At 27.2% G+C, this 20657-nt stretch overlaps 1 protein-coding gene across 1 annotated transcript in view; it reads right to left on the bottom strand.

The window, feature by feature from the left end:
- LOC129960272 (CWF19-like protein 1) overlaps positions 1–9614 on the bottom strand; it is a 60679-nt gene extending 51065 nt beyond the window's left edge. The window contains exon 1 of the mRNA XM_056073566.1: positions 9482–9614. Coding sequence (XP_055929541.1) covers positions 9482–9498 — 17 coding nt within the window. The 5' untranslated portion in view covers positions 9499–9614. The remainder of the gene's footprint in view (positions 1–9481) is intronic.
- Between the last annotated feature and the right edge of the window lie 11043 nt (positions 9615–20657).

The following is a 20657-nucleotide window of genomic DNA, read 5'->3' as shown; positions in this document are numbered from 1 at the left end:
CATTGACCTCACCCTTGACCTTAGGCCGAGGGGATAACATTGTTTTGTATAGATTTCTGTGCGTTTTCGTTTCCTGTCGTCTATATTTCCAAAGCGTTTACTTCTTACGACATTTTCTTTTCGCTGGATTTTTGAAGATGCCAGCTTCTGTACACATTTTTAAAGTGTAGAGATAAACAAATGCAGTTTTTAAAAATTAAAAAATACAATTTCCCCAGCTTATTATAAATATTTAGTTATTATCATTTTTGAATGATTCAAAGAGAATTCCGTCTATAGTTTTCTTAAAATTTAAAAACATTAAACGCAATTTATAAAAAAATAGAAAATGAAATAATAATATTAATTTTGTGGTTTTCATTTTTTTTTTTTTTCATTAATTTAATATTTCTAAGTGAAAGAAAACATTTATAAATTCTTATTTTAAAAATTTAAATAGTAAATAAGGGATATATAACTATTCGAATTCTCCCAGTTGAAATTTTCTGAAAAAAGAAATGCTTGATAATTATGAGATGATTGCAAATGAATGAAAAGAAAGAAAAAGAAAAACACATTACGAAGATTGTCGTCTGGAAGATCTTGTATGTAGATAAAAGGGAAAACTAAGTGTAATAACAAAATTGTCAGATATGCTACATCCAGAATTTTAGTGGCGTTTTAAGCCACTAAAGTAATCCAAATAGTAAAATAGTACTAAGTAAATAATACTAATTTAAGTAATAGTAATTAATAAGTAATAGTACTAAAGTAAGAACATTGTTCATAGAATATCGAATCTGAATTTGCTACGGGAATGGTACATTTTAAATTCTACATGTCGAAACTTCTCGAAATAAACGAAGAAAAAATAGTATCTGCAAAGAATTTTTATGAACTGATTTATGGTAATATGCTAAAATCAACTTTCCGAATGTAATGGCTGTGTTGAAAATTTACAAATGCTTAAAGGTCAGAAACGCAAGCAGTTGCAAGCAGAAACTAAAGCTGCTGAAAAACTGTTGTAGTTTGTCGATAATTCAAGAATGCCTGAATTTTCTAGCCATTATGGCCAATGAAGATGATGTGTGAAAAACTTTGATTTCCAAAATAGTTTTAAAAAATATGTATAAAACAAATTAAGGTAAGTTACAACATGAGATTATGCGTAGTATAATAAAAAAAGATATAAATATAAAATATGATTGGTTTTGTAATTGTATCACATAATATTGATTTTAATTTCAAAAAAAAAAAAATCGTATAAGTAAAGAGTGTTTAAGTGATGTTAACAAGTGTTGGCGCCTTTTTACTAAATAACATGTTTCGATTTTGGCACTTTTACTAAAATAAAATATTTTGATTTATTCTAACATTTTTTTTACTTAAAAATTTTAAGTCAATAATTTTTAAATAAGTAATTTAGTCCAGTAAATAATTTTAAATTATTATTTATGCTAATAATAAATTTATTAACTTAATTTTAAACTTTAGTATTAATTAATTTAAGTAAGATAATAATACTAATTTAATTATTTTAATATGCATTTTCACTAAAAAAAATTAAGATACAGATATATAGTTGAATGAAAATAGCATTCAGTTCATGGGACAAAGAACGCTGGCACTGTTTATTCCAGTTCGAATGGAATATAAATAGAAATATTTTCCCACAACAGTTTTCGGTTTCTAATAAAACTCGTAATAGTTAATGAAAAAAAAACTGGGGATTTATGAACTCAAGTCAATTTTTTTTTTAATTTAATAGGTTGCATATTTAAAAAAAAAAAAGTTAAATAAATAAAAACCAAACTGATGTATTTGTCAAGAATAATTTTGTAATATTGTATTTTTCATCCTAATGGAATGTAAATAAGCAAAGACAGAAATAAATAACTGTGACGTTATCATTTTATATTATAAAAAAGAAAAATTAGAATAAAAAATAAAGATAAAGGGTAGTAACTTCAGTGTGTGTGTGTGTGTGTGTGTGTGCGTGTGTGTGTGTGTGTGTGTGTGTGTGTGTGTGTGTGTGTGTTAAGCATAAAGATTAATTTAAAAGCGCAAATAAGTTTAGTTCACGTTACTTTCTAATCATCATACAATTTACCTAGAAGGGGGCCTCAGAATAATTTAGCGCATGTGGCCTCAAGCTGTCAAAATCCGCCACTGAGTGGCACAATGCCTATATTAACGATCCGATAGTCACAGATGAATTACAAGCAAAAGCATTTATTTTGCCTGATATTAATTCACCAGAAGATGAGATCCCATTATTCCTGGGTCAGATATTTTTAACACCTTACAGGAAAATCTTTCAGATGAGATTCAGGCTTGTTTTATTTAAACATGCGTCAAACAGGCATTTTAATGGGCTGAAAAGAGGGTTATCAGATCAAAAATAATTAAAGATTGTATTTTAAACGTTATTTCTTTGTGTGCTCAAAATCCTGCAGTCAAGGAACTTTGGAGCTTGGAATCGTCTGAAATTTCTGACGCAACAGAGGGTTAATGGGATTCGAAGCATTCTTATGTATTAAAAAGAGTTTGGGAAAAGCATGTAAATGCTGCCAAACAGTAAATAAGAACTTATTTATCTTCTAAATTGGAAATGGTGTACTTGAACGCCAATTAGGAATCGGCAAAGAGAAAACATTAAAAAATGTGTAAACTCACAAAAAGAAAGCTCGTTTTTTGATGAGTATAAAGAAGTTCTCCGATAATGGAAAAAGATGAGGTACTTAAAATGGCTCGATGTAATACAGAAATTGGTCCCTTTTTCCGCCTCAGCGTCCAGACGTTAAAAATGACATTACTACTAACTAATCTTTGATGCACTAACCCGGGAGGGTAATAAATACTCGTTAAATGATCCGTTGCATAAAGAGCCGAATTTAATATTATTGAGACCCCTCATTATTGATACGTTTCAGCATTATCTAATCAAGCTTTCTGCTGGTATAGAGAAGGCGATTTTGCCATTAAGAATAGCTCCTGAAAACAAGGACTTTTTTTCAATTTTATTTTCCGGCTAAAAATAAAAGACTCGTTATAAGCATTGTAGAGCGTTTTCTGAGGTTTTATCAAATTCATTATTATTATCGGCTTTTTTTTTTTTTTTTTTTTTTTTTTTTGCAATTGCTTGATAATGTGTACCAACTGCTCGATAATGCATAATTCGAAATTATTGCTCAGAAATTAAAATAAAACTTTTTACATTGACAATTATGCTATGGGTGTTTTAAGTGTTGTTGCAGAAGAAAATTTTGTTGCAAAAGGTATTAACTCACGAGAATTTTTTAATCTGAAGTATTGAGAAAGGAACATCAAAAGTAACTCTGCTTCTAAGAGTAGTGGAGTTATGAAACTATTAGGAATTTTATGGGATTTGGATAAGGATTCTCTAAATTACAATTTAAATCTAGGTCATTAATGCAGGATCAAATGATTACAAAAACGAATCTTAAGTACAGTTCAGAAAATTTTAGATATTGTCAGATTTCTCAGCTCAATAACTTGTCACCTAAGATTTAGCTGCAACAAACATGGAATCTAAATTTAAGTTGGTACTCACTTTTGTCAGATAATATCTGTAGCACTTATAGTAAATGGCTTAATGAAATTCATCTGTTGAGAGATGTAGAAATAATGCCACATTATTTCAAAATTAATACCACACAGTTGCATGTTTTTGTTGATGCCTATAAAAAGGCATACGCTATTCATATATTTTTTAGATCAAACTTTCTGTAAGTGGAAAAGTTTTACTTGTCGGAGCAAGGTCCAATGGATCTTTTAAAGAAAGTGAATGTCCCAATAATAAAGTTCATGCAATACCATTCTAATGCCAGGTTGAACTCACTAGTTGCAATAAGTCCTTAACCTTATTCAAATGGAAATCATTTTTGGAGCGATTACACAATTGCTCTGTACTGGTCGTGGAATCAAGAGAGATGATAAGTTTTTGTTTCATACAATATTAAAGAAATAATAACTCGCTGTCCTATGAGCAAGCAACAACATGCAACATGAAATATGAATTCATCTACCAAATTTCTTGAAAGTGCTCACTTAGTCATGTAGTTCAGTTATGCATGTGGGAAATCCCATTATATTTAATGATCACCAGATAGTTCGTGTATGACTGAATTAACTATACTCTGTTTCACCCTAACTTGGCAGTAGTGTATATTCTAGGCATGCCGAATCGCAGTCGTCGTCAGGGGAACAGGGTTACTTTAAAGTACAAAGTTACTAGAAATGCAGATCGCTGGCGAAACTTTATCTCTCAAATTTTTCACCAAATAGTAAATATTTATTTACTTTATCATATTATCACTTTATCGGAGAATTAGTTGTTTCCTTATTTTCATTATTTTTTTCAATATTATTGACACATTATTTTAATAAATCATTAAAGTAATTTCATTTCGTTTCACCGTTTCTTAAAAGAAAACAATATATCTTTCAATATTCTGTAAAGCGTAGTCCGGCTAATGTTTTTCGAAAAGATATCTGTATCATCGTTCACATCTTTTAAAACTTTATCTAATGTTGACATCTCATTTCTGCGAAAAAAAATGCATGGATTTTTCGTCAAATACAGAATAATGTAAAATCATCATATTTTACAAGACCTGAATGTTTATCTGCTGAGCCTGGTTGCTTCTTTCCAGGGTACTTAAAGGATGCCTTTATTTCTTTTTTCAAAAGGAAAATCGTTCATTGCGAAACATCTGTAAGATGCGAAACTTTATCGACGATTTTATTGATAGAATCTTAAAGGTTTTCTCGGAGTCGAGAATAAACATTTAATATGTTTTTACATGTTGCACTTTTTGTTGGTTTCACTCGTCTTGAAGTGTGCACAGCGTAGTCGGTGAAAACACTTTCTCTTTTTCAAACATTTTAGAAGTTAATAGAAATGATGGATCGAATAAATATTCACCAAACAAAACTAATAGCTACTAATGCGATTAATAGTATCAAAAATATCAGCTGCTAAAAAAGCGAGAATAAAAAAGTACGAAAGATGATAATGGTTGCGAACTGAATGAAGTTGAGTTGGCGGAGACGTAAAAGAAAAGCGCGCCAAATATTTGACCTTGAAGACCGGTTCTAGCCAAAGTAGAATTCATTATGTCAATCTTTTAGTTTTATTCGTTCGCTTTATTTACAAAATAATTAACATATAAGCACTTCTAACTTGAGAATAATTTTAAATACATATTGATAGAAAAAGGATTTCTGTAATTTATGATATTATTTGATAAATTTCTGCGCATTTTAACTATTTTAAAGTCGGAATTGACGGGGAACTCTTTCCCAACGCGGAGCGTCACATTTTCTACCTTTTACAATACTGCCAAGTTAGGGTGAAACAGAGTATAATTGTGAAGTTCCTAACATTTCTTCAGGAAGGAAGGTTATATTATGTAATTTAAATTTATTAGAGAAAAAGGTACTGTGATATGCAAGAACATATTCAAAATTATATTCTAAATTAGTAGCTTGGATTCTAAGATTTGTAAAGAATGCAAAAGAAAAAGAAGAGAATTAACCTTGCAAAAAAATAATAAAGAGTGCTGAGTTCCAAAATTTGTTTGCCAGATGTAAAGCCACTATCCAATCTATACTCATTTAGATAAGAAAATAGAATAATTTGTGTAAAAACTCAAATTGCTAAATGTGTATATGCTACTTATTTTCCATCCCTATCCTCCTACTAAACACAATTTTACAAAAGGTTTAATGAGCACTTTCACACAATAGATTAGCATGCTGGGATGCAATTGTTTCCAAACATAATATGAGAATAGTATTAGATATTAAGTGGAAGGTGAATGGTCTGAAAAATATGTAATCCCTGTATTAAATGCAGAAGATTTAAAGCTCAGTCTTTCCATGCATATCCAGTTTCACAACCTGCTGACTGAATGGAAGATGCAGCCATGTTTCAACTGGCATAGATTTGATCAACTCCAGCACATAAAATGAGGTGGAAAAGTTTGGATCTTTCTTTACATTTGTCATTCACCAAGCAGTACATTTTGATTTTAGAAGCAGACATAATGAACTGACTATCAAGTGGTACAAAGTTTTTCTTTATGCAGAAATACAGCATAATACATTGAAATTTACACACTCCACCACTGCCTGGTGGAACACAAAGAAACAAAGTAAAAGAGTTTCTAAAGGGTTGCCACTCAAATCTGGGAAAAAAAGTTCCCTGTGTTTTTCATGTACATATATTCAAGATATGAGGAAATGCTCGAATAGCACTTATGTCCTAGTTATAATGCACTATGATTTTAAGGAGTGGAAAAAAGAAAGAACAGAAGCAACAATTTAACATTATTAGAAATAATAGCATATTAAAAGAAGGTTTATATTTACATACAAAAAAAATCTCGTTATTTTTTTATCTAGAATTTAGCATTTCTTCCAAAAAACTTTCTTTTTATTTATTATCTAGAATTTAGCATTACATCCACAAAAAAAATTCTCTTCATTTATTATCTAGAATTTAGCAAAACCAAATTTATATATTAAGGGTGGGATATATTACCTCTCATGCTCTTTAACTGTAAGTCACACAAAATTGAGGACTCAGGTGAAATAAAATACAAAATAATTTTGTTATCATGATACAAATCATTTAATGATTACTCAACAACAACAAAAAAAACATTAAAAAGCAAGATTACTTTTTTTATTTATTCATTTTTAGCAATTTAAGTATTTGCTCATCCATTGCCACAGGTTTTTCAGCCATAAGTTCCACAGATCTTATCCTTAACAATTAAGGTAAGGCATTTTTGTACAGCTTAATATACATTTTTCAGCTATTTCACTTTCAGTGAACATAAGTGAAAATATTTCACCTAAGATTGCATGCATTAAAGGACAAATGTGATGCAACAAGTTTTAAAGCCCATAAAAATTCAGCTTTAAATTATTATTCTTGAACTAAAAGGTTTGAAATCGGCCAGACATTCAATTTGACATTTTCAGATATGACATGTCATCTTTTCCTTCATTCCTTTTATTCAACATCAATGATGACTCTTTGGAACTATCAGGCAAGTCCTTGTATGTTTTACTTTTTTGGCATGACTAGTAAGTATCGGTTTTCCAATATTACTTAGGCTTATTATCTTCTTACAAAGTGAGCAGTATGCATCAAATGAATTTTGAAGAACTTTTCAAATCCATTCAGCTTTCTGATTTTCAGAATTTGATTTTTGTATTTGCCCAATCTGTTTTAAATATGGATTTCAAGCAACTCAATGTTTAAAAAAAAACAATTATAATCTTCTTTGAATATGTCATTGAAATGTATTCTATTCTTTCATGCAGTTACAAAAGTCTCACGCATTCTCATCAGCTACAATTCAGAAATCTTATAGAAAAAGAACAACTGTCGAGCAAATTGAAACTGGACTGATCTTTACAGAAAAAAAAGAGACAGAATAGAAAAGGGGAGAGTTTCCATAATACACAATTGGGAATGGTATTGTTCTGTTTTTGGAAGCTATGATTATGACATTTTATTCTTACAATCTTTAGAGATTGGCATTTTTTAGGTGGGAAAAAAATAACTAAGAAAATTAAAATTCCCTGCATTTTCCTGGTTTCTACAAAAAATTTCAAATTTTCCTGTATTTTCCCAATTTTATGTAGACATTAGAAGTTTGTTAATTTACATTTTTTAATATATCTATTAAAAGACATAGAAGATCTTACACCAATCACTCCATTTTTCTGATTGAAAAATCAACTTCTGAGGATACAGATTTGGAAATGTGTGATATTATTCATTACTGCAACTAACTAAAATCACCAGCCAAACAATAACAGATCTTAGAGAACAAATACATGTACCAACTAATTTAATAACAGAGATAAGGGCCTCAGTCTTCAAACATTCGACAAGGAGATATCATCATGATTGGGGATGACATGAATGTCTACAATGACATTTGATTATGGTCATAGAATTGAGAGCCGGAAAGAATTGACTAGTCAGAATTGGTAGATTGAAGATCAGCCTTGCATATCAATATATTCAATCAAGCATATATTTTTCCTTGAGGCTAAGGGAAATTATTTGAAAATTATATAATTCCAGAAAGTTCAATTGATTGAATCATCATTGAAATCTCCAAATTCTGATTTTACAGATGTGAATGAGCCACAAATGTCCAGATTCGCACTCATCACAAAGAAATCTAAATATTTGATTTATGTGTTTATATACTTATATCGTGATAGTATATATTATCTTAAGATAGTAATTAAATGAGTTGTATTTTGTATCATACACCTGTTTTTTAGAATATATTTATCAAAGCTAAGATAAGATATTGGGGAGATGTCAGTATCTATAATAATATCCGAGCTAGAAAGAGGTTAAATGTCTCTTGTCAAAATTAACTGAACAACTACAGTCATTTGTGATATGCAGAAGAACATATGATAAAAATGGGATATTAAATAATTATTTTTTGACTACTCTAGATCTGAAAATTTTACTTCAAGGAATCATACAGTAGATCATTTAATTTAGTACAAATTTCAGCAATTATATTCAATATAAATAGGATAAGCATTTTCAAAAATATTTATCGACTAGATTGAATTCCAAAACATCATCTCTCTATATTCAGATAAGATATGATTAGTGAGAACTTCTAGTAAAGATCCAAATAACTGACAACAAACTAACAAACAAAAAGAAAGACAGAAAAGGAAGAAAAACATAAATTAGCTGATTTATTTTGATGTAAATAGAGGTAATATACCAATCAAAACTGAAAATATAATTTTTAAAAAAAACAAGATTTTAAACATAATAAAGCAATTACACATAAATTCATTCATTAAAAAAATTTATGGTAATTCTTCTAAGTAATGCTAGTTGCGCACAAGAGTATTTTTTCAAAGCTATACAGAAAATTAGAATATAAGCTTTAAAATGTTTATCTGCTATAAAAATAACATCACTGAGTCAAACCATAGATTCTGAATTTTGGTTTTTTAGCAGATGAAGTCAGTATGTGCTTTTGTAACCTCATTTGGACAATCTGAGAATGATGTAACTAGCATTTTTCACATTTCAGAATTAATTTTGTTTTAGATAATTTGGCACATGTATCGGGTTTGTGTACATGTATTTGTATCTCATTAATATTCTGAATCGTTTGAAATCACATTGAGTTCTACTCCAAGATAATCTTCATGATTCTTGAAATGGAATTATAATTATCCATACAGTATATTGAAAGGCAGCTGCACCTTCTTACGACTACAGAAAAATTTTGAGTGACAACTGATTCAAATGTTGGTGATGATTCATTCTCCTAACACAACTAGCACCATTAGATGAACATGTTTGTAATACAAAAGAAAAAAAATATTTTTCCCATTTCAAAATATATTTGACATTATAATTAACACACACTGTTAGAAAATGTGTTCTCATACAGAATATAAAACTCACATTTTTAAACTAGACATCCTTCCTTCACAATCATAAATCGTTGTTTTGCTGATACGTCATTCAAAATATTACTGTTTACAAGAGGTAAGTGATATTCATAGCAGAACAGGTCCGAAGATCCAGATCACTAGAATAAATAACTTCATGCGAGTCCATTTTGGGAATATGTTTTTCTAATAGAATAAATTTTGGGCTGGAATAAAATAATTATAAAAGGCCAATAGAATTTTAATCGAAGTCGATTTGAATTTTCATGTGAAAGAAATAAGTATATAAGTAAACTCGTGTGAATGAATGTTCTTTTCTTTTTTCCATTGGCAGCAATAAACTTTAGTACGAAATATTTGTTTTGCTGAAACTCGTTAACCGGAGGACGCTTGAACCCCCCATTAGAAGTTCAAAGGGGGGGAAGCATTAGAAGCAGTGGGGGAAGCAGCACTGGAGGACGGATTTCATTCCGGTAGTGATGGAAATGGGGGATTCGATTTATGGTTGTTTACGGAAAAGCTTTATTCGCCAAAAGGTGAAAAAATTTTTACACGCCAAGAATGAAGCGCATTTTTGGAATGTATAGGGTGGAGTGTGGACGACTGTCGGTCGGATCTATGATGAAGGCAGACCTTATTTATGCACGATCTTTCTTAATAAAAGAATAATACCGTGTTATAATATATTTTTGCTCATAATTACGTTTTATGAATCTAATTTTTGACTAGAAATGAATGTTGACTGTGGCTGGGAACTTGGGAAAGCTGAATTTTCTACAGGCGCCTTCTATTTATAATTAATTAAATGGCAAGAAACTAATATGTTAACTCATAATAAAATTCTATCTTCTATTGGTTTGTTAAATGAAATTTTAAGTTTTCACAAAGTAATGGAATGAACTTACAAGTTTCATTTAAATTCTTAATGGAAGCTAAAAATGATACTTTATTCGGAATACAAATACGATGTAGTTTTAATTTTATTTCTTGCAATTTGGCTATATTCATAGGAAAGTATTTTAGTTTTTTTATACTATTAATTTTAATGCTCATATTTTGTTTAATGTACAAAGCTATATGTTTTTTTAAAAAAATTACCTAAATTTTTTTTTAAATGATGTTTTTTTAAAAATTATATATATATATTTACCTAATTAAGTAATAAATTAGTGTTATAGAACATTTAAAACATTTTTTATAACTGTAGGCATGCTTTGATTTTGTTATTTGCTAGTATTTGTAGTAGCAATAAAGCGTTTATATTTTGTGGTCTAAAAAGTGCAATAATAAAAATCTGTAATCTGTTTCTTGCAGTTTTGTCCATTCTTTTTTTTTTTTTTTTAATGTTGATAATGTGCATGATAAACTCTTTAAAATTTGTTTTCAAATTGAATAATTCATACTTGTAAAAATATGCATTGTAAAGATATATATATATATAATTTTAGCTAAGTTTTTGATAAAATATGGCTTATTCTCTGTTAAGAAAGTATGATAACCAAAAATCCTCAAAGGAATCATCAAAATATTCAATATTTTCTACTTAATAAAAACTAATTTTTGTTTTGTTAAAATAAGATTTATATTGAATTAAAAATTATATGCATAAGCTCATTGATATTACATGATTTTAAAAAGTACTTTTTCAATACATATATTTCTTATTCTAATTTTTTAATTCTTCTTTTAATGCTAAAAATCAGAATATTGATTGAAAGTAACCAAACTAAATTTGAAAAGGTAATAGAATCAATTATTTCTAATTATATGATTGGTGTAATAATATTTTAAAAGAAAAATTGTATTAAAAATTCTAATATCTTGGATAAATTTGTTCTAAATGTTGAATTTTCTACTTTTATAATACTGCACAGAAGTTAAAACTTTTAAAGAATATTTGAAATGTAATTTTTAATTTCAAAAAATAAAAATTATGTTTTAATTTAATATAAAAATATTAGTATATTCTAAATTAGTCAATAGAATTTTCAATTAAATTGTAAAAAATCATTTGTTAATTTTTGCATAATATTTGTCATATTTTATTCAACACTTACATTTTCTGAAGAAATTTTTCTTTTTCTTAGTTTTTTGAAGCTTAATTTCTTCTCATTTTGATTTTTAATAATAATTCATGAAATAAAAGTGATTTGCTTCACAAGCATTCATTATTGTAATATACAAATATATATTAGTTAACCAAACCATTAATAAAATAAGAAACATTTACTCCACCTTAAAAAATGCTATACTAATATTGTTTTAACTGATTCAAATGAGTGGATAAATACCGAGCGGTGAATATTTCTGATATATTGTGTAAAAAAAATTATAAAGGATGATGGAAATCCTTAAAACCTATAAAACTTATATAGTTTATATACCTACTTTATCTTTTAAAATTAAGGTTTTGACTAAATTATTAAAAAAGACAATTTCTATGAGGAAATAAAAAAATAAAATGAGAAAATAATTTTTATTGTTTTAAAGTAATGATAATTACAATGGAATAATGAATTTTAACACTGTTTATGTTAAATTGAAAAAAATTATTTACAATTTAGAATCAATAATAAAAATAATCATAATCTCTGAATCAAATTATTTGCAAATTCATTTGTTCAATAGGAATTTAATAACTTGGAGAATATGACTTTACTCACTTGGAGACTTTAAAACAACTTCCATTGTCCCCATTACAAAAACGTGAAGAAAAGCTAATTTCCAAAAATATTTTAGTATTGATTCAATTCACCTTCAGTAAAAATTTTAAACTACTGACACAAGTAGGTTAAAACTGTCTGAGTGGTTTAACTTACATATATCAATTGGATCAATAAAAGAAAATAGATGGCAATCAACTGAAGACAGATTTTATTCATTACAGAAAAAAGGATGGACAGAGAATGAAAAATATCAGAAGGATCACAAAATATGTTCTGATCATTGTTTTGATGAAGGAGTTTGTATGAAACCAGTATTTTAAAAATCAAAGTAGTTTTGTACATTTTAAATGCAACTGAAAGAACTTCCTGGGCCATTGTATTCATAAAAGAAGAAAAAAGAAATCTTTTAGCATATGAAAGAGCAGTTGAACTTGGATATGTATCATATAATTGGGAACTTCTAAAGAGATAAAGAGAACTTGACAGGAAAAAAAAATGAACAAACAGAAAGCACAATCATTTACAAGTGGAATATATGATATAATATATTCTCAAGATATTGTATCAAAGCTGATAATCTATGCAACTCCTCTCAAAATTCAAATTCTACCTCATAACATGATTCTAATTAAGGCTTAAACCACAGCCTGAAAATTGGAAGGAAAAAAACTGTAAACAGTATCTTTCACTTTTGTTTCCAATATCATTTTAAATAAAAATAAAAAATCTTTCTTTTTTATTTAGTTAAATTACTTTTTAAAAAATCGTCTATCTCATTATTGTTTATTGTAACTAAAAATAATTTAAATCAAGTATGTAAAATGTATGATGTGTTATTGTTTTTTTATTAATTTTTTAAAAAATTTATAAAATAAAAAAAATTATATGCTTCCCTCTCTTTCTATCTTTATACTTTTTCTGCCTCTTTATAACATTAGCATATAAGATCATACAGTTTTTTTTATATGAATACAATTAATTGAAAAATAAATATCCATTCTGGATATTTATCCTTAAAATTATACCTGAATGCCATCACTAATCAACTCACACTTAAATTTCTTTACAGCATTTTTTTAAAGGAAATTTTACTTTTGAAGAAAAATAATTATTTTGCGAATAAAAGAAACATTTGTTAATGCTTCAGAAGAAAATTTCATAATTTCCAAATGTAGTTGATGTTTTTTGAAGTTTTAAATACTAAATCTGAATGATAAAATGGTATTTTAACAAAATTTCGAATATGGCTGTGTTAATTTACCTAAGCATTTTTATTGAACAAATAAAATATCTTGAAGGGCGTTGTTTCAAAATGTCATAAGGAATTGTTATCCTCGTTTGTAGATTTTTCAGCTACTACTGCAAGCATAATATTCCATTTTTTTTCAAAGATTATTGTTATCAAATAATATTGCTGTCATGCTTTTTTTTTATTGTAATTACTATATTGCATACAAACAAACGCGTAATGTTGAGTGACAGAAAAAACAAGTTTAAATTAATGACAAAAGAATAAATTCATCTTTACTTGAGTAGTTAAATTTTGATAGAGTATTGGGAATGAAATGAATTGTATTACAATAATAAAAATTATTGTAGAAATACATTCTAAAATATTTTTTTAGTTTATTTATATTAAAAAGACAATTGTATGATAATGAAATTGATATCAATAAAAGGATTTTGATATTAAGTTTGGAAAAGGGTGTTAGTATCATTTTTGTACAATAATATATTTTGGGAATTATAAGAGGAAAATATCAACATTTTGTTTAGTTAAAATTATAACTGGACATTTTGATACATTGCATCAAAGCACACGCTTTCAACGTTTAAAGCATGTTTGATAAATTTTCAGTTTCTGGAGTCGACAGTCTGTCTTATAACTCATGTTAAAGTATAGATAAATATATGAACAACTATATATTTCTTCAGTAAGATTGAAATTACATTTGCATATCTGTATGTGGACCTAATGTTATTCTTTGATTTGATATCCACTGGAATGCAGCATCTTGTAAAATTTTTATTCATCTACTATTCTATTTAAAAGTGAAGGTTTTTTTTTTATCAAATAATTTTAATAAATATTATTTTGATATTTTCCCCTTTCTTTAGCATTTTAATCATCAAAATAAAATTGCTTAAATGTAGTTTCTCAAAGGAAGCTTATTTGCAGAAAAGTATTTCTTAGATAGGTGAGTAACCGATGCTTTTATGAGCATAAAGAAAGAAAAATAGATACGTATGACAGTTCTGTAATTGATTTTTCCACTTCCATCTACTTATCTATCTCTGCTGCTTTTGAAAAGCTACTCCAATTTCCTTACGGCAACAAAACCACCGGGTGGTCGTAAGCAGATGCGCTCTTAACTAGTATCATATGTGCTAAAGTTGTAGGATTAACGGAATTTAATTACATTTTAGAGAAAACTTGATAAACAGTTAGAAAAGCTGTAGGAAATGCATATTTCTCATTCTTATAATGAGAGTAATTGACGGATAATGATTCTTTTTTATGGCATAATCAACATTTTTCATATGCGAAACTTGATAATTACACTTTAACCCATGCCTGGCGATGGGAAAATTCAATGAACTCATGATCTAATTTCCTTCAAACAAATGCCTTCATTTTATAAAGGCAAATGAATAAATTTTTATTGAATTAAAAAAAAAAGACAAATTAAGGAATAATTAAACAGACAGTTATTTGTTTACACAAATGATATAACAAAGTATTTGACGTTCGCATTGGTCTGTGAATATCCATTTTGAACGGATGTTTTTTAAGTAAAGTTGATTAAGCTGAATCTATTTTTCCCTTGTAGCATATAAATATTACAAATACTTGATAAAGAATATTGGAATTATTATTACGATTTATTTCTTATTTAATACTTTTTTATCGATGTATTTTAGTCAGTTTTTGAGTTGCATTTTAATATAGTTAATGTTTTGTTAGCAAGAATGGACAAAACCATTTTTTATACAACCATGTCGAATGAGTTTTATTTCAATATATAGTATGTATATATATAGAGAGAGAGATTAATTAAAATTATAGTTGTCAATTTTGATAAATTGCCTAAAAGTACACATTTTTAACCTCTAAATCACGTTTGCTAAATGTTAAGCTTTGGGGCGGCAGTCTGTCTTGCAACTGATGTTAACAAATAGATAAACACATTAATAATTATATTATTCTTCAGTAAGACTGAAATTACGAACGGGTATCAGCATCTTACTCTAACGTTATTCTGTTGATTTAATATTCATTAAAAAGGACCAAGAAAAGCTATTTGAAAGGCAGCATACGACGACGGCGACATGATGAGTGTTTCGGCGGAGCACCTGGACTCGATGGTCCTTAATCTACGAAACCTTATAACTTTTTAAAATTTGACCTGGGATTTATGATCTGAGCCTAAATATTTAACAGCAAAATTTTTATTATTTTTATTCATCTGCTTAGTGGTGAAGATTTTTAACCAAAAAATTTTAATAACATGAGTTTTATATTTTCCCCTTTCTTGTTTGGTATTGTATTCATCAAAGAAAGAAAACGCTTAAAAGTAACTTCTCAAATAAAGGCAGCTGTTTGCAAAAATAAATTCAAGTTTAAATATAGATTTTTATTTATTCTTTTATTTTTTTTATATTGGGCTCAATTTTTCATTCAGTTGATATGTCTAATTTTTCTGAAAAGGATGTTGCATTATTTACAAAAACTTTAACATGATTAAATTTATAGATTGAATGTTGTCTCTGAATTAAGTTAGGAGAACATTTATAAGGCAAAGACATATTCAAGATTTCTGAAGGCTAGACCGTTCAACCGAAAGTTGGTTTGTAATTTGAATAGTAAATGTTCACTAAGGAAAGTTTTTAAAATTGTAAATAGGTTTTTTTTCTTTAAAAATTTATTGACGTTTTAACCCTTCGTCTCAATAACTTTGAAGCGTATTGTTGCATAGCCATTCTTACACCATTTTAAAATTCGAAATGATAATTATTCAGTTATATCACTTTTATTTCTGTGCAAATTCTTTTCATATTTTAATTAAATATTTGAAAATATTTTAAAGAATATTTTATAATAATACTTTCTAGTACCTTTGTTACAGGGTCAGTCTTAGAAAACGCGAGGCCCAATCTGAAACTATTTTCTATAATACTTATTTCTAGACATTTTTACCAGTTATATAAAATAACTTTTGTAAAAAAACACTTTTTAAAAGATATTCTAATTAGTGAATTAAAAGTAGATTTTAAAAAATTTTAATTGATTTTTTAAAATTTTTAAATCATTGTTACTATTCCCCTTTGGCAACTAGATGGATTGCCAGAATTAACATTTGCTTTTCAATTAAATATTTTATGTAAATTGCTCTCTTAATAGATTCTCAAGCAAAATGTTTTTAAGCTTCAATTTTTTTATAAACGTATCACCGATACTATTATAGAAGCCTTACCTTATTCTCTTCGTTCTTCGATGCCTTTCTCTAATTTTCTATAAGCTCCCGTAAAATGTGAACTTGAAATGGAAGCCGGAATCGATAAAACTTCAATAAATACATTTTTTAAAAACCAAACACGTCTTTAAAAAGAATATGAGTTCAGAATTAATATCTAATTTGTATTACAGAATATTTTTATAATTTATGAATTATATAAAAACATTATTCAATAATATTTTCTTTGGCCTCATCATAAAATTTTATTTTCAATTTTGCTTTCTAAAGGATTTAAATGACGTAATATTTTATTTTATTTCAATTAAAAAAGTACTTCTGTCTTCTACTGAAGTCTAAATTTTATACGATCCTTCAGACCTAGGAATCCTATTCAGTAAAATAATCTTGACCATCTAACGTTTCCATCTTTGCGACCAAATCTGACGGAGTATAAAGCCTTGAATATCCTTATTTTAGGACAATCAAAAATCTAATTATTTTAGATTGATCAGTCTTGGGGAAACTCAGGGCACTGATTTTGTATCTTCGAGGCAGTCAATGGAGTTCTGCGTTTTTATAAAACAGTGACATTCAAATTGTCATAACTCACTCAGTTTTGATCACAAAAGGGCGAACTTTTTTTATTTAATATAACAAAATATATATAGAAAAATTATTAAAAGCATGCCTCATATTTAAGTCAACTCAACATGGGAAAATAAACCGAACCTTCATATCTTAGTCATATCAGTGGGAAAAGGCTAAGATGAGGTATTAGGAGCAACAATGTAAATGGTTTCAGTTTCTCTTCAGTAATAAAATACAATGTTGTAAAATAAAGTTAAAAACTTTTAAAAAATAAAAAAAATTATATGGCAAAAATTTTTTCATAATTAAAAAGATAATGTTTTGAATTTTAAGATGCTGTACAAATTGTTTTTCTGCTATAATATTTTCAGAAATTATTGCAAAAATACCAGAATTTCACAAATTTTAATTAACTGAAAATTTAAAAAATCACACCGAAATTTCAAATTTCCGCACTGAATATATGTGCAAAATTTGGTTGTTATAGATCAAACGCTTTGCCCTGTACAGTAAGTAATAAAACAAATTTATCTTTATAATTAGTGCAGATTATATGCATTATGTAATTTAAAAATAATTTTTTTTTCTCATAATCAGTACCGGATGACACTACTCATGTGAAATTAAAAATTAAGTAAATTGACAAGTTAATTTCTAGCAAAATTATGTATAGTCATAGAGAATACAAACGTGTAGTGTAATTTTGAACTCTGTCACTTGAGAGAGTGAATAAAAATTCCATTACAAAACTTAATCTTCACAAACATGAAATGCATTATCTACTAATAATAAAGCGTATTATTAGTAGAGCGATCTCTACTAATAATAAAGATGAATATGTGTTTGTGCGTCTGTATATCTGGGTGTTGACGCTCTATTAATCAAACCGTAAGACTACCAAACTTAGTACTCACGTACTATGTTAGACGGATAAAATGTGCAGTTCGAAGCAATGTTAAAAAAATTTTATTTAGAATTTTAATTAATTAAAAATTAAGCAAGTTCTTGATGTTTTTTTTTCCCTCGATAACTTTCGAAAATATTACAGTATAAATGTTATTTTTATATATTCAGAATTTTTTTTTTTTCAATCATTGTAATTTTTTTGCAGTATAAATATTTTTTTCATATTTAATTAATTTTTTAAAAATATTTTAGGCACATTTTCCAGCAAAAATCTTAAGAATTCTGAGCAAATATTAAGCGTATCAAGAATAATAATACAAAAGCATAAGAATTCTTGATGAACACCAAAGTTATTATTAAATTTGCAAAAAAATGTTCAGTTTTCGTTTTACTGTGAGAATAATTATAAAAATTACAAAACGCTACAAAATTTTACAACAACAACGCTTTACAAAAATTATTACTGGCAAAGCTGATTTTAGGAAAGTAAGCAATATAATTATCTAATTCAGCAAAAAATCTGAAAATTTTACATTTAAAATATTTTTAATATGAAGAAAAATGCCAATTTTTGTTTTGCTCTAGGTTAGAAATTAGATTGTATTGTTAAAAGACTAAAAATATCAAAGTGCATCCACGATTGTTAGTGGCGTTGGCAGAAAATAAGGGAAATGCATAGTAAAATGAATAGAATCATAGAAGTCTTCTAATATAATATTTATTATAGACTATCTATCAAAATTTGAAGCTTATTAATAATTTGCTTAAGAAGCTATTAAGACCCAGTTACGTAAAGTTTTTAATTGAAAATTTTAGCGGCTATTAACTTTGGCTAGCCAGTTGGTCGGTGACTAGTATTAAATAAAATGTTGCTATAGATATAACTCAGCAATAGAATGGAAATCACAAATAGAAATTAACGCTAAATAGAAAATGATTAAAACGTGTTTTTCACACTGATTAATAAACCAAACATACTCGTAAATTTATATATACTTTAATACATATGCTTTAATTTTTAATTTATTAATGCACATAAGCTAGCCAACAAATGAACAAAAATTTGTATACTATCTGTAATAAGTAAATAGGTCACTATACTATTTATTTCAGTGACTTAACAAAGATTTATGAAAATTCTTTATTCTTTCTATTTCTTTAAAAAGAAAATTGAAATGCAAGAACATTGTCAGAAATAAATAATTTTTAGGACTTACATAAAAAATAATTGAAAATTCATAGACCATTATTGTTGTTTATTATTAGGGAGCAATTTTTCTTGTTTTTATTTCCTTTTACGAAGTTTTTATATAAATCAGAAATCCGACTGATTTCAGATCCAATCGATATAACTGCCCAACAATTTCAGCGTCCTTGCTGAATTAATGATCGTAAGTTTGTTTTATAATTAATGATCTTAATTAATTTCAAGTTGGAAAACTTTCTTTCTACAAATGCTACAGAAACTGAAATTGTCAAGAGAATCCGTAGATGAATAGATAAATTTGAAATGCGTCTTATCTGTTATCACAAGCCAGAAATTCAAAATGTTCATGTTTTTTTAATTCTTATTTTTTTTTTTTTAATTTTATTTCCAAAAGCATTCTTCAATTTCCTCACAAAGCATTCAACCATCATATTTTCATTCAAAAAAGAAATCGGAATGGGATTTTTTTCCCCTTCTGCAAATTATTTCACTGAAAAAACTACATTATTCCAAATGTTCCCATTAATGACATATGGATAAATGCGTCTTGTTAAAATGGTGATTAATAAAGAAAAATTTTGATAGAATATCCATATCTACCATAATCGAAAAAAAGTTTTTAAAATGAAAAAAAACAAACAAAAAAAACTTATTTTTGTGAGCATTTAAGCTCGCAAAAGTTTAAATAAAATTCTTAAAAATAACCCTTCAGGATTACAGGAGAATTTGAATTAAGTACAAATATCTTGTTTTTGAATATATTCAGTGCAGAATAATAATTTCATAAATTCACATTTCCTAGTTAAAAGGCTTTTATTTAAAAATTCCTTTATTCAAATTTTATAGAAAACAACACTTTTATAATGAACCAGAATCCAATGCATAAAATGCTAATTATTTTTTTAAAAAGAAATGCCTTGAAATTTTTATTTTCTGCTCCTGAAAAGTTTCGCCACACATCCATTTAGAAAAGTAAATAGTATGTTAAGTGAACAAGAAGTTAATAATTTCTGTTGCTGAAGAGTTTTAACTTTCCGAATTCTTCTAAATTGTAAATTCTAAAAAAAGATAGAAACAGTGATAGACAAAAAACTGGTAACAATGATGAAAACAGAAAAAAAAAAAAAAGTTGATACAAAATTAGTAGTAACATTGAAAACGGCTTTGAGCTTTTTTTTTTTCAACAATTTAAATATATATTGTTGCAAAATACGTTTAAAATATATTTCAAAAAATTTATTAAATATTGTAAGAAAAATTGTATGATAAAAAAATATGGTATCGTTAAAAGGATATTAATATATATATTTTAATTTTATAATGCTATAAAAACTATTTTTCTACTGCAAACTTTTAAAAAGTTAT

This window comes from Argiope bruennichi, chromosome X2 (genome assembly GCF_947563725.1).
Source record: "Argiope bruennichi chromosome X2, qqArgBrue1.1, whole genome shotgun sequence".
In the NCBI taxonomy this organism is placed as follows: Eukaryota; Metazoa; Arthropoda; class Arachnida; order Araneae; family Araneidae; genus Argiope; species Argiope bruennichi.
The sequence above is the reverse complement of the archived record's forward strand: the minus strand, read 5'-3'. Positions and strand labels throughout refer to the sequence as shown.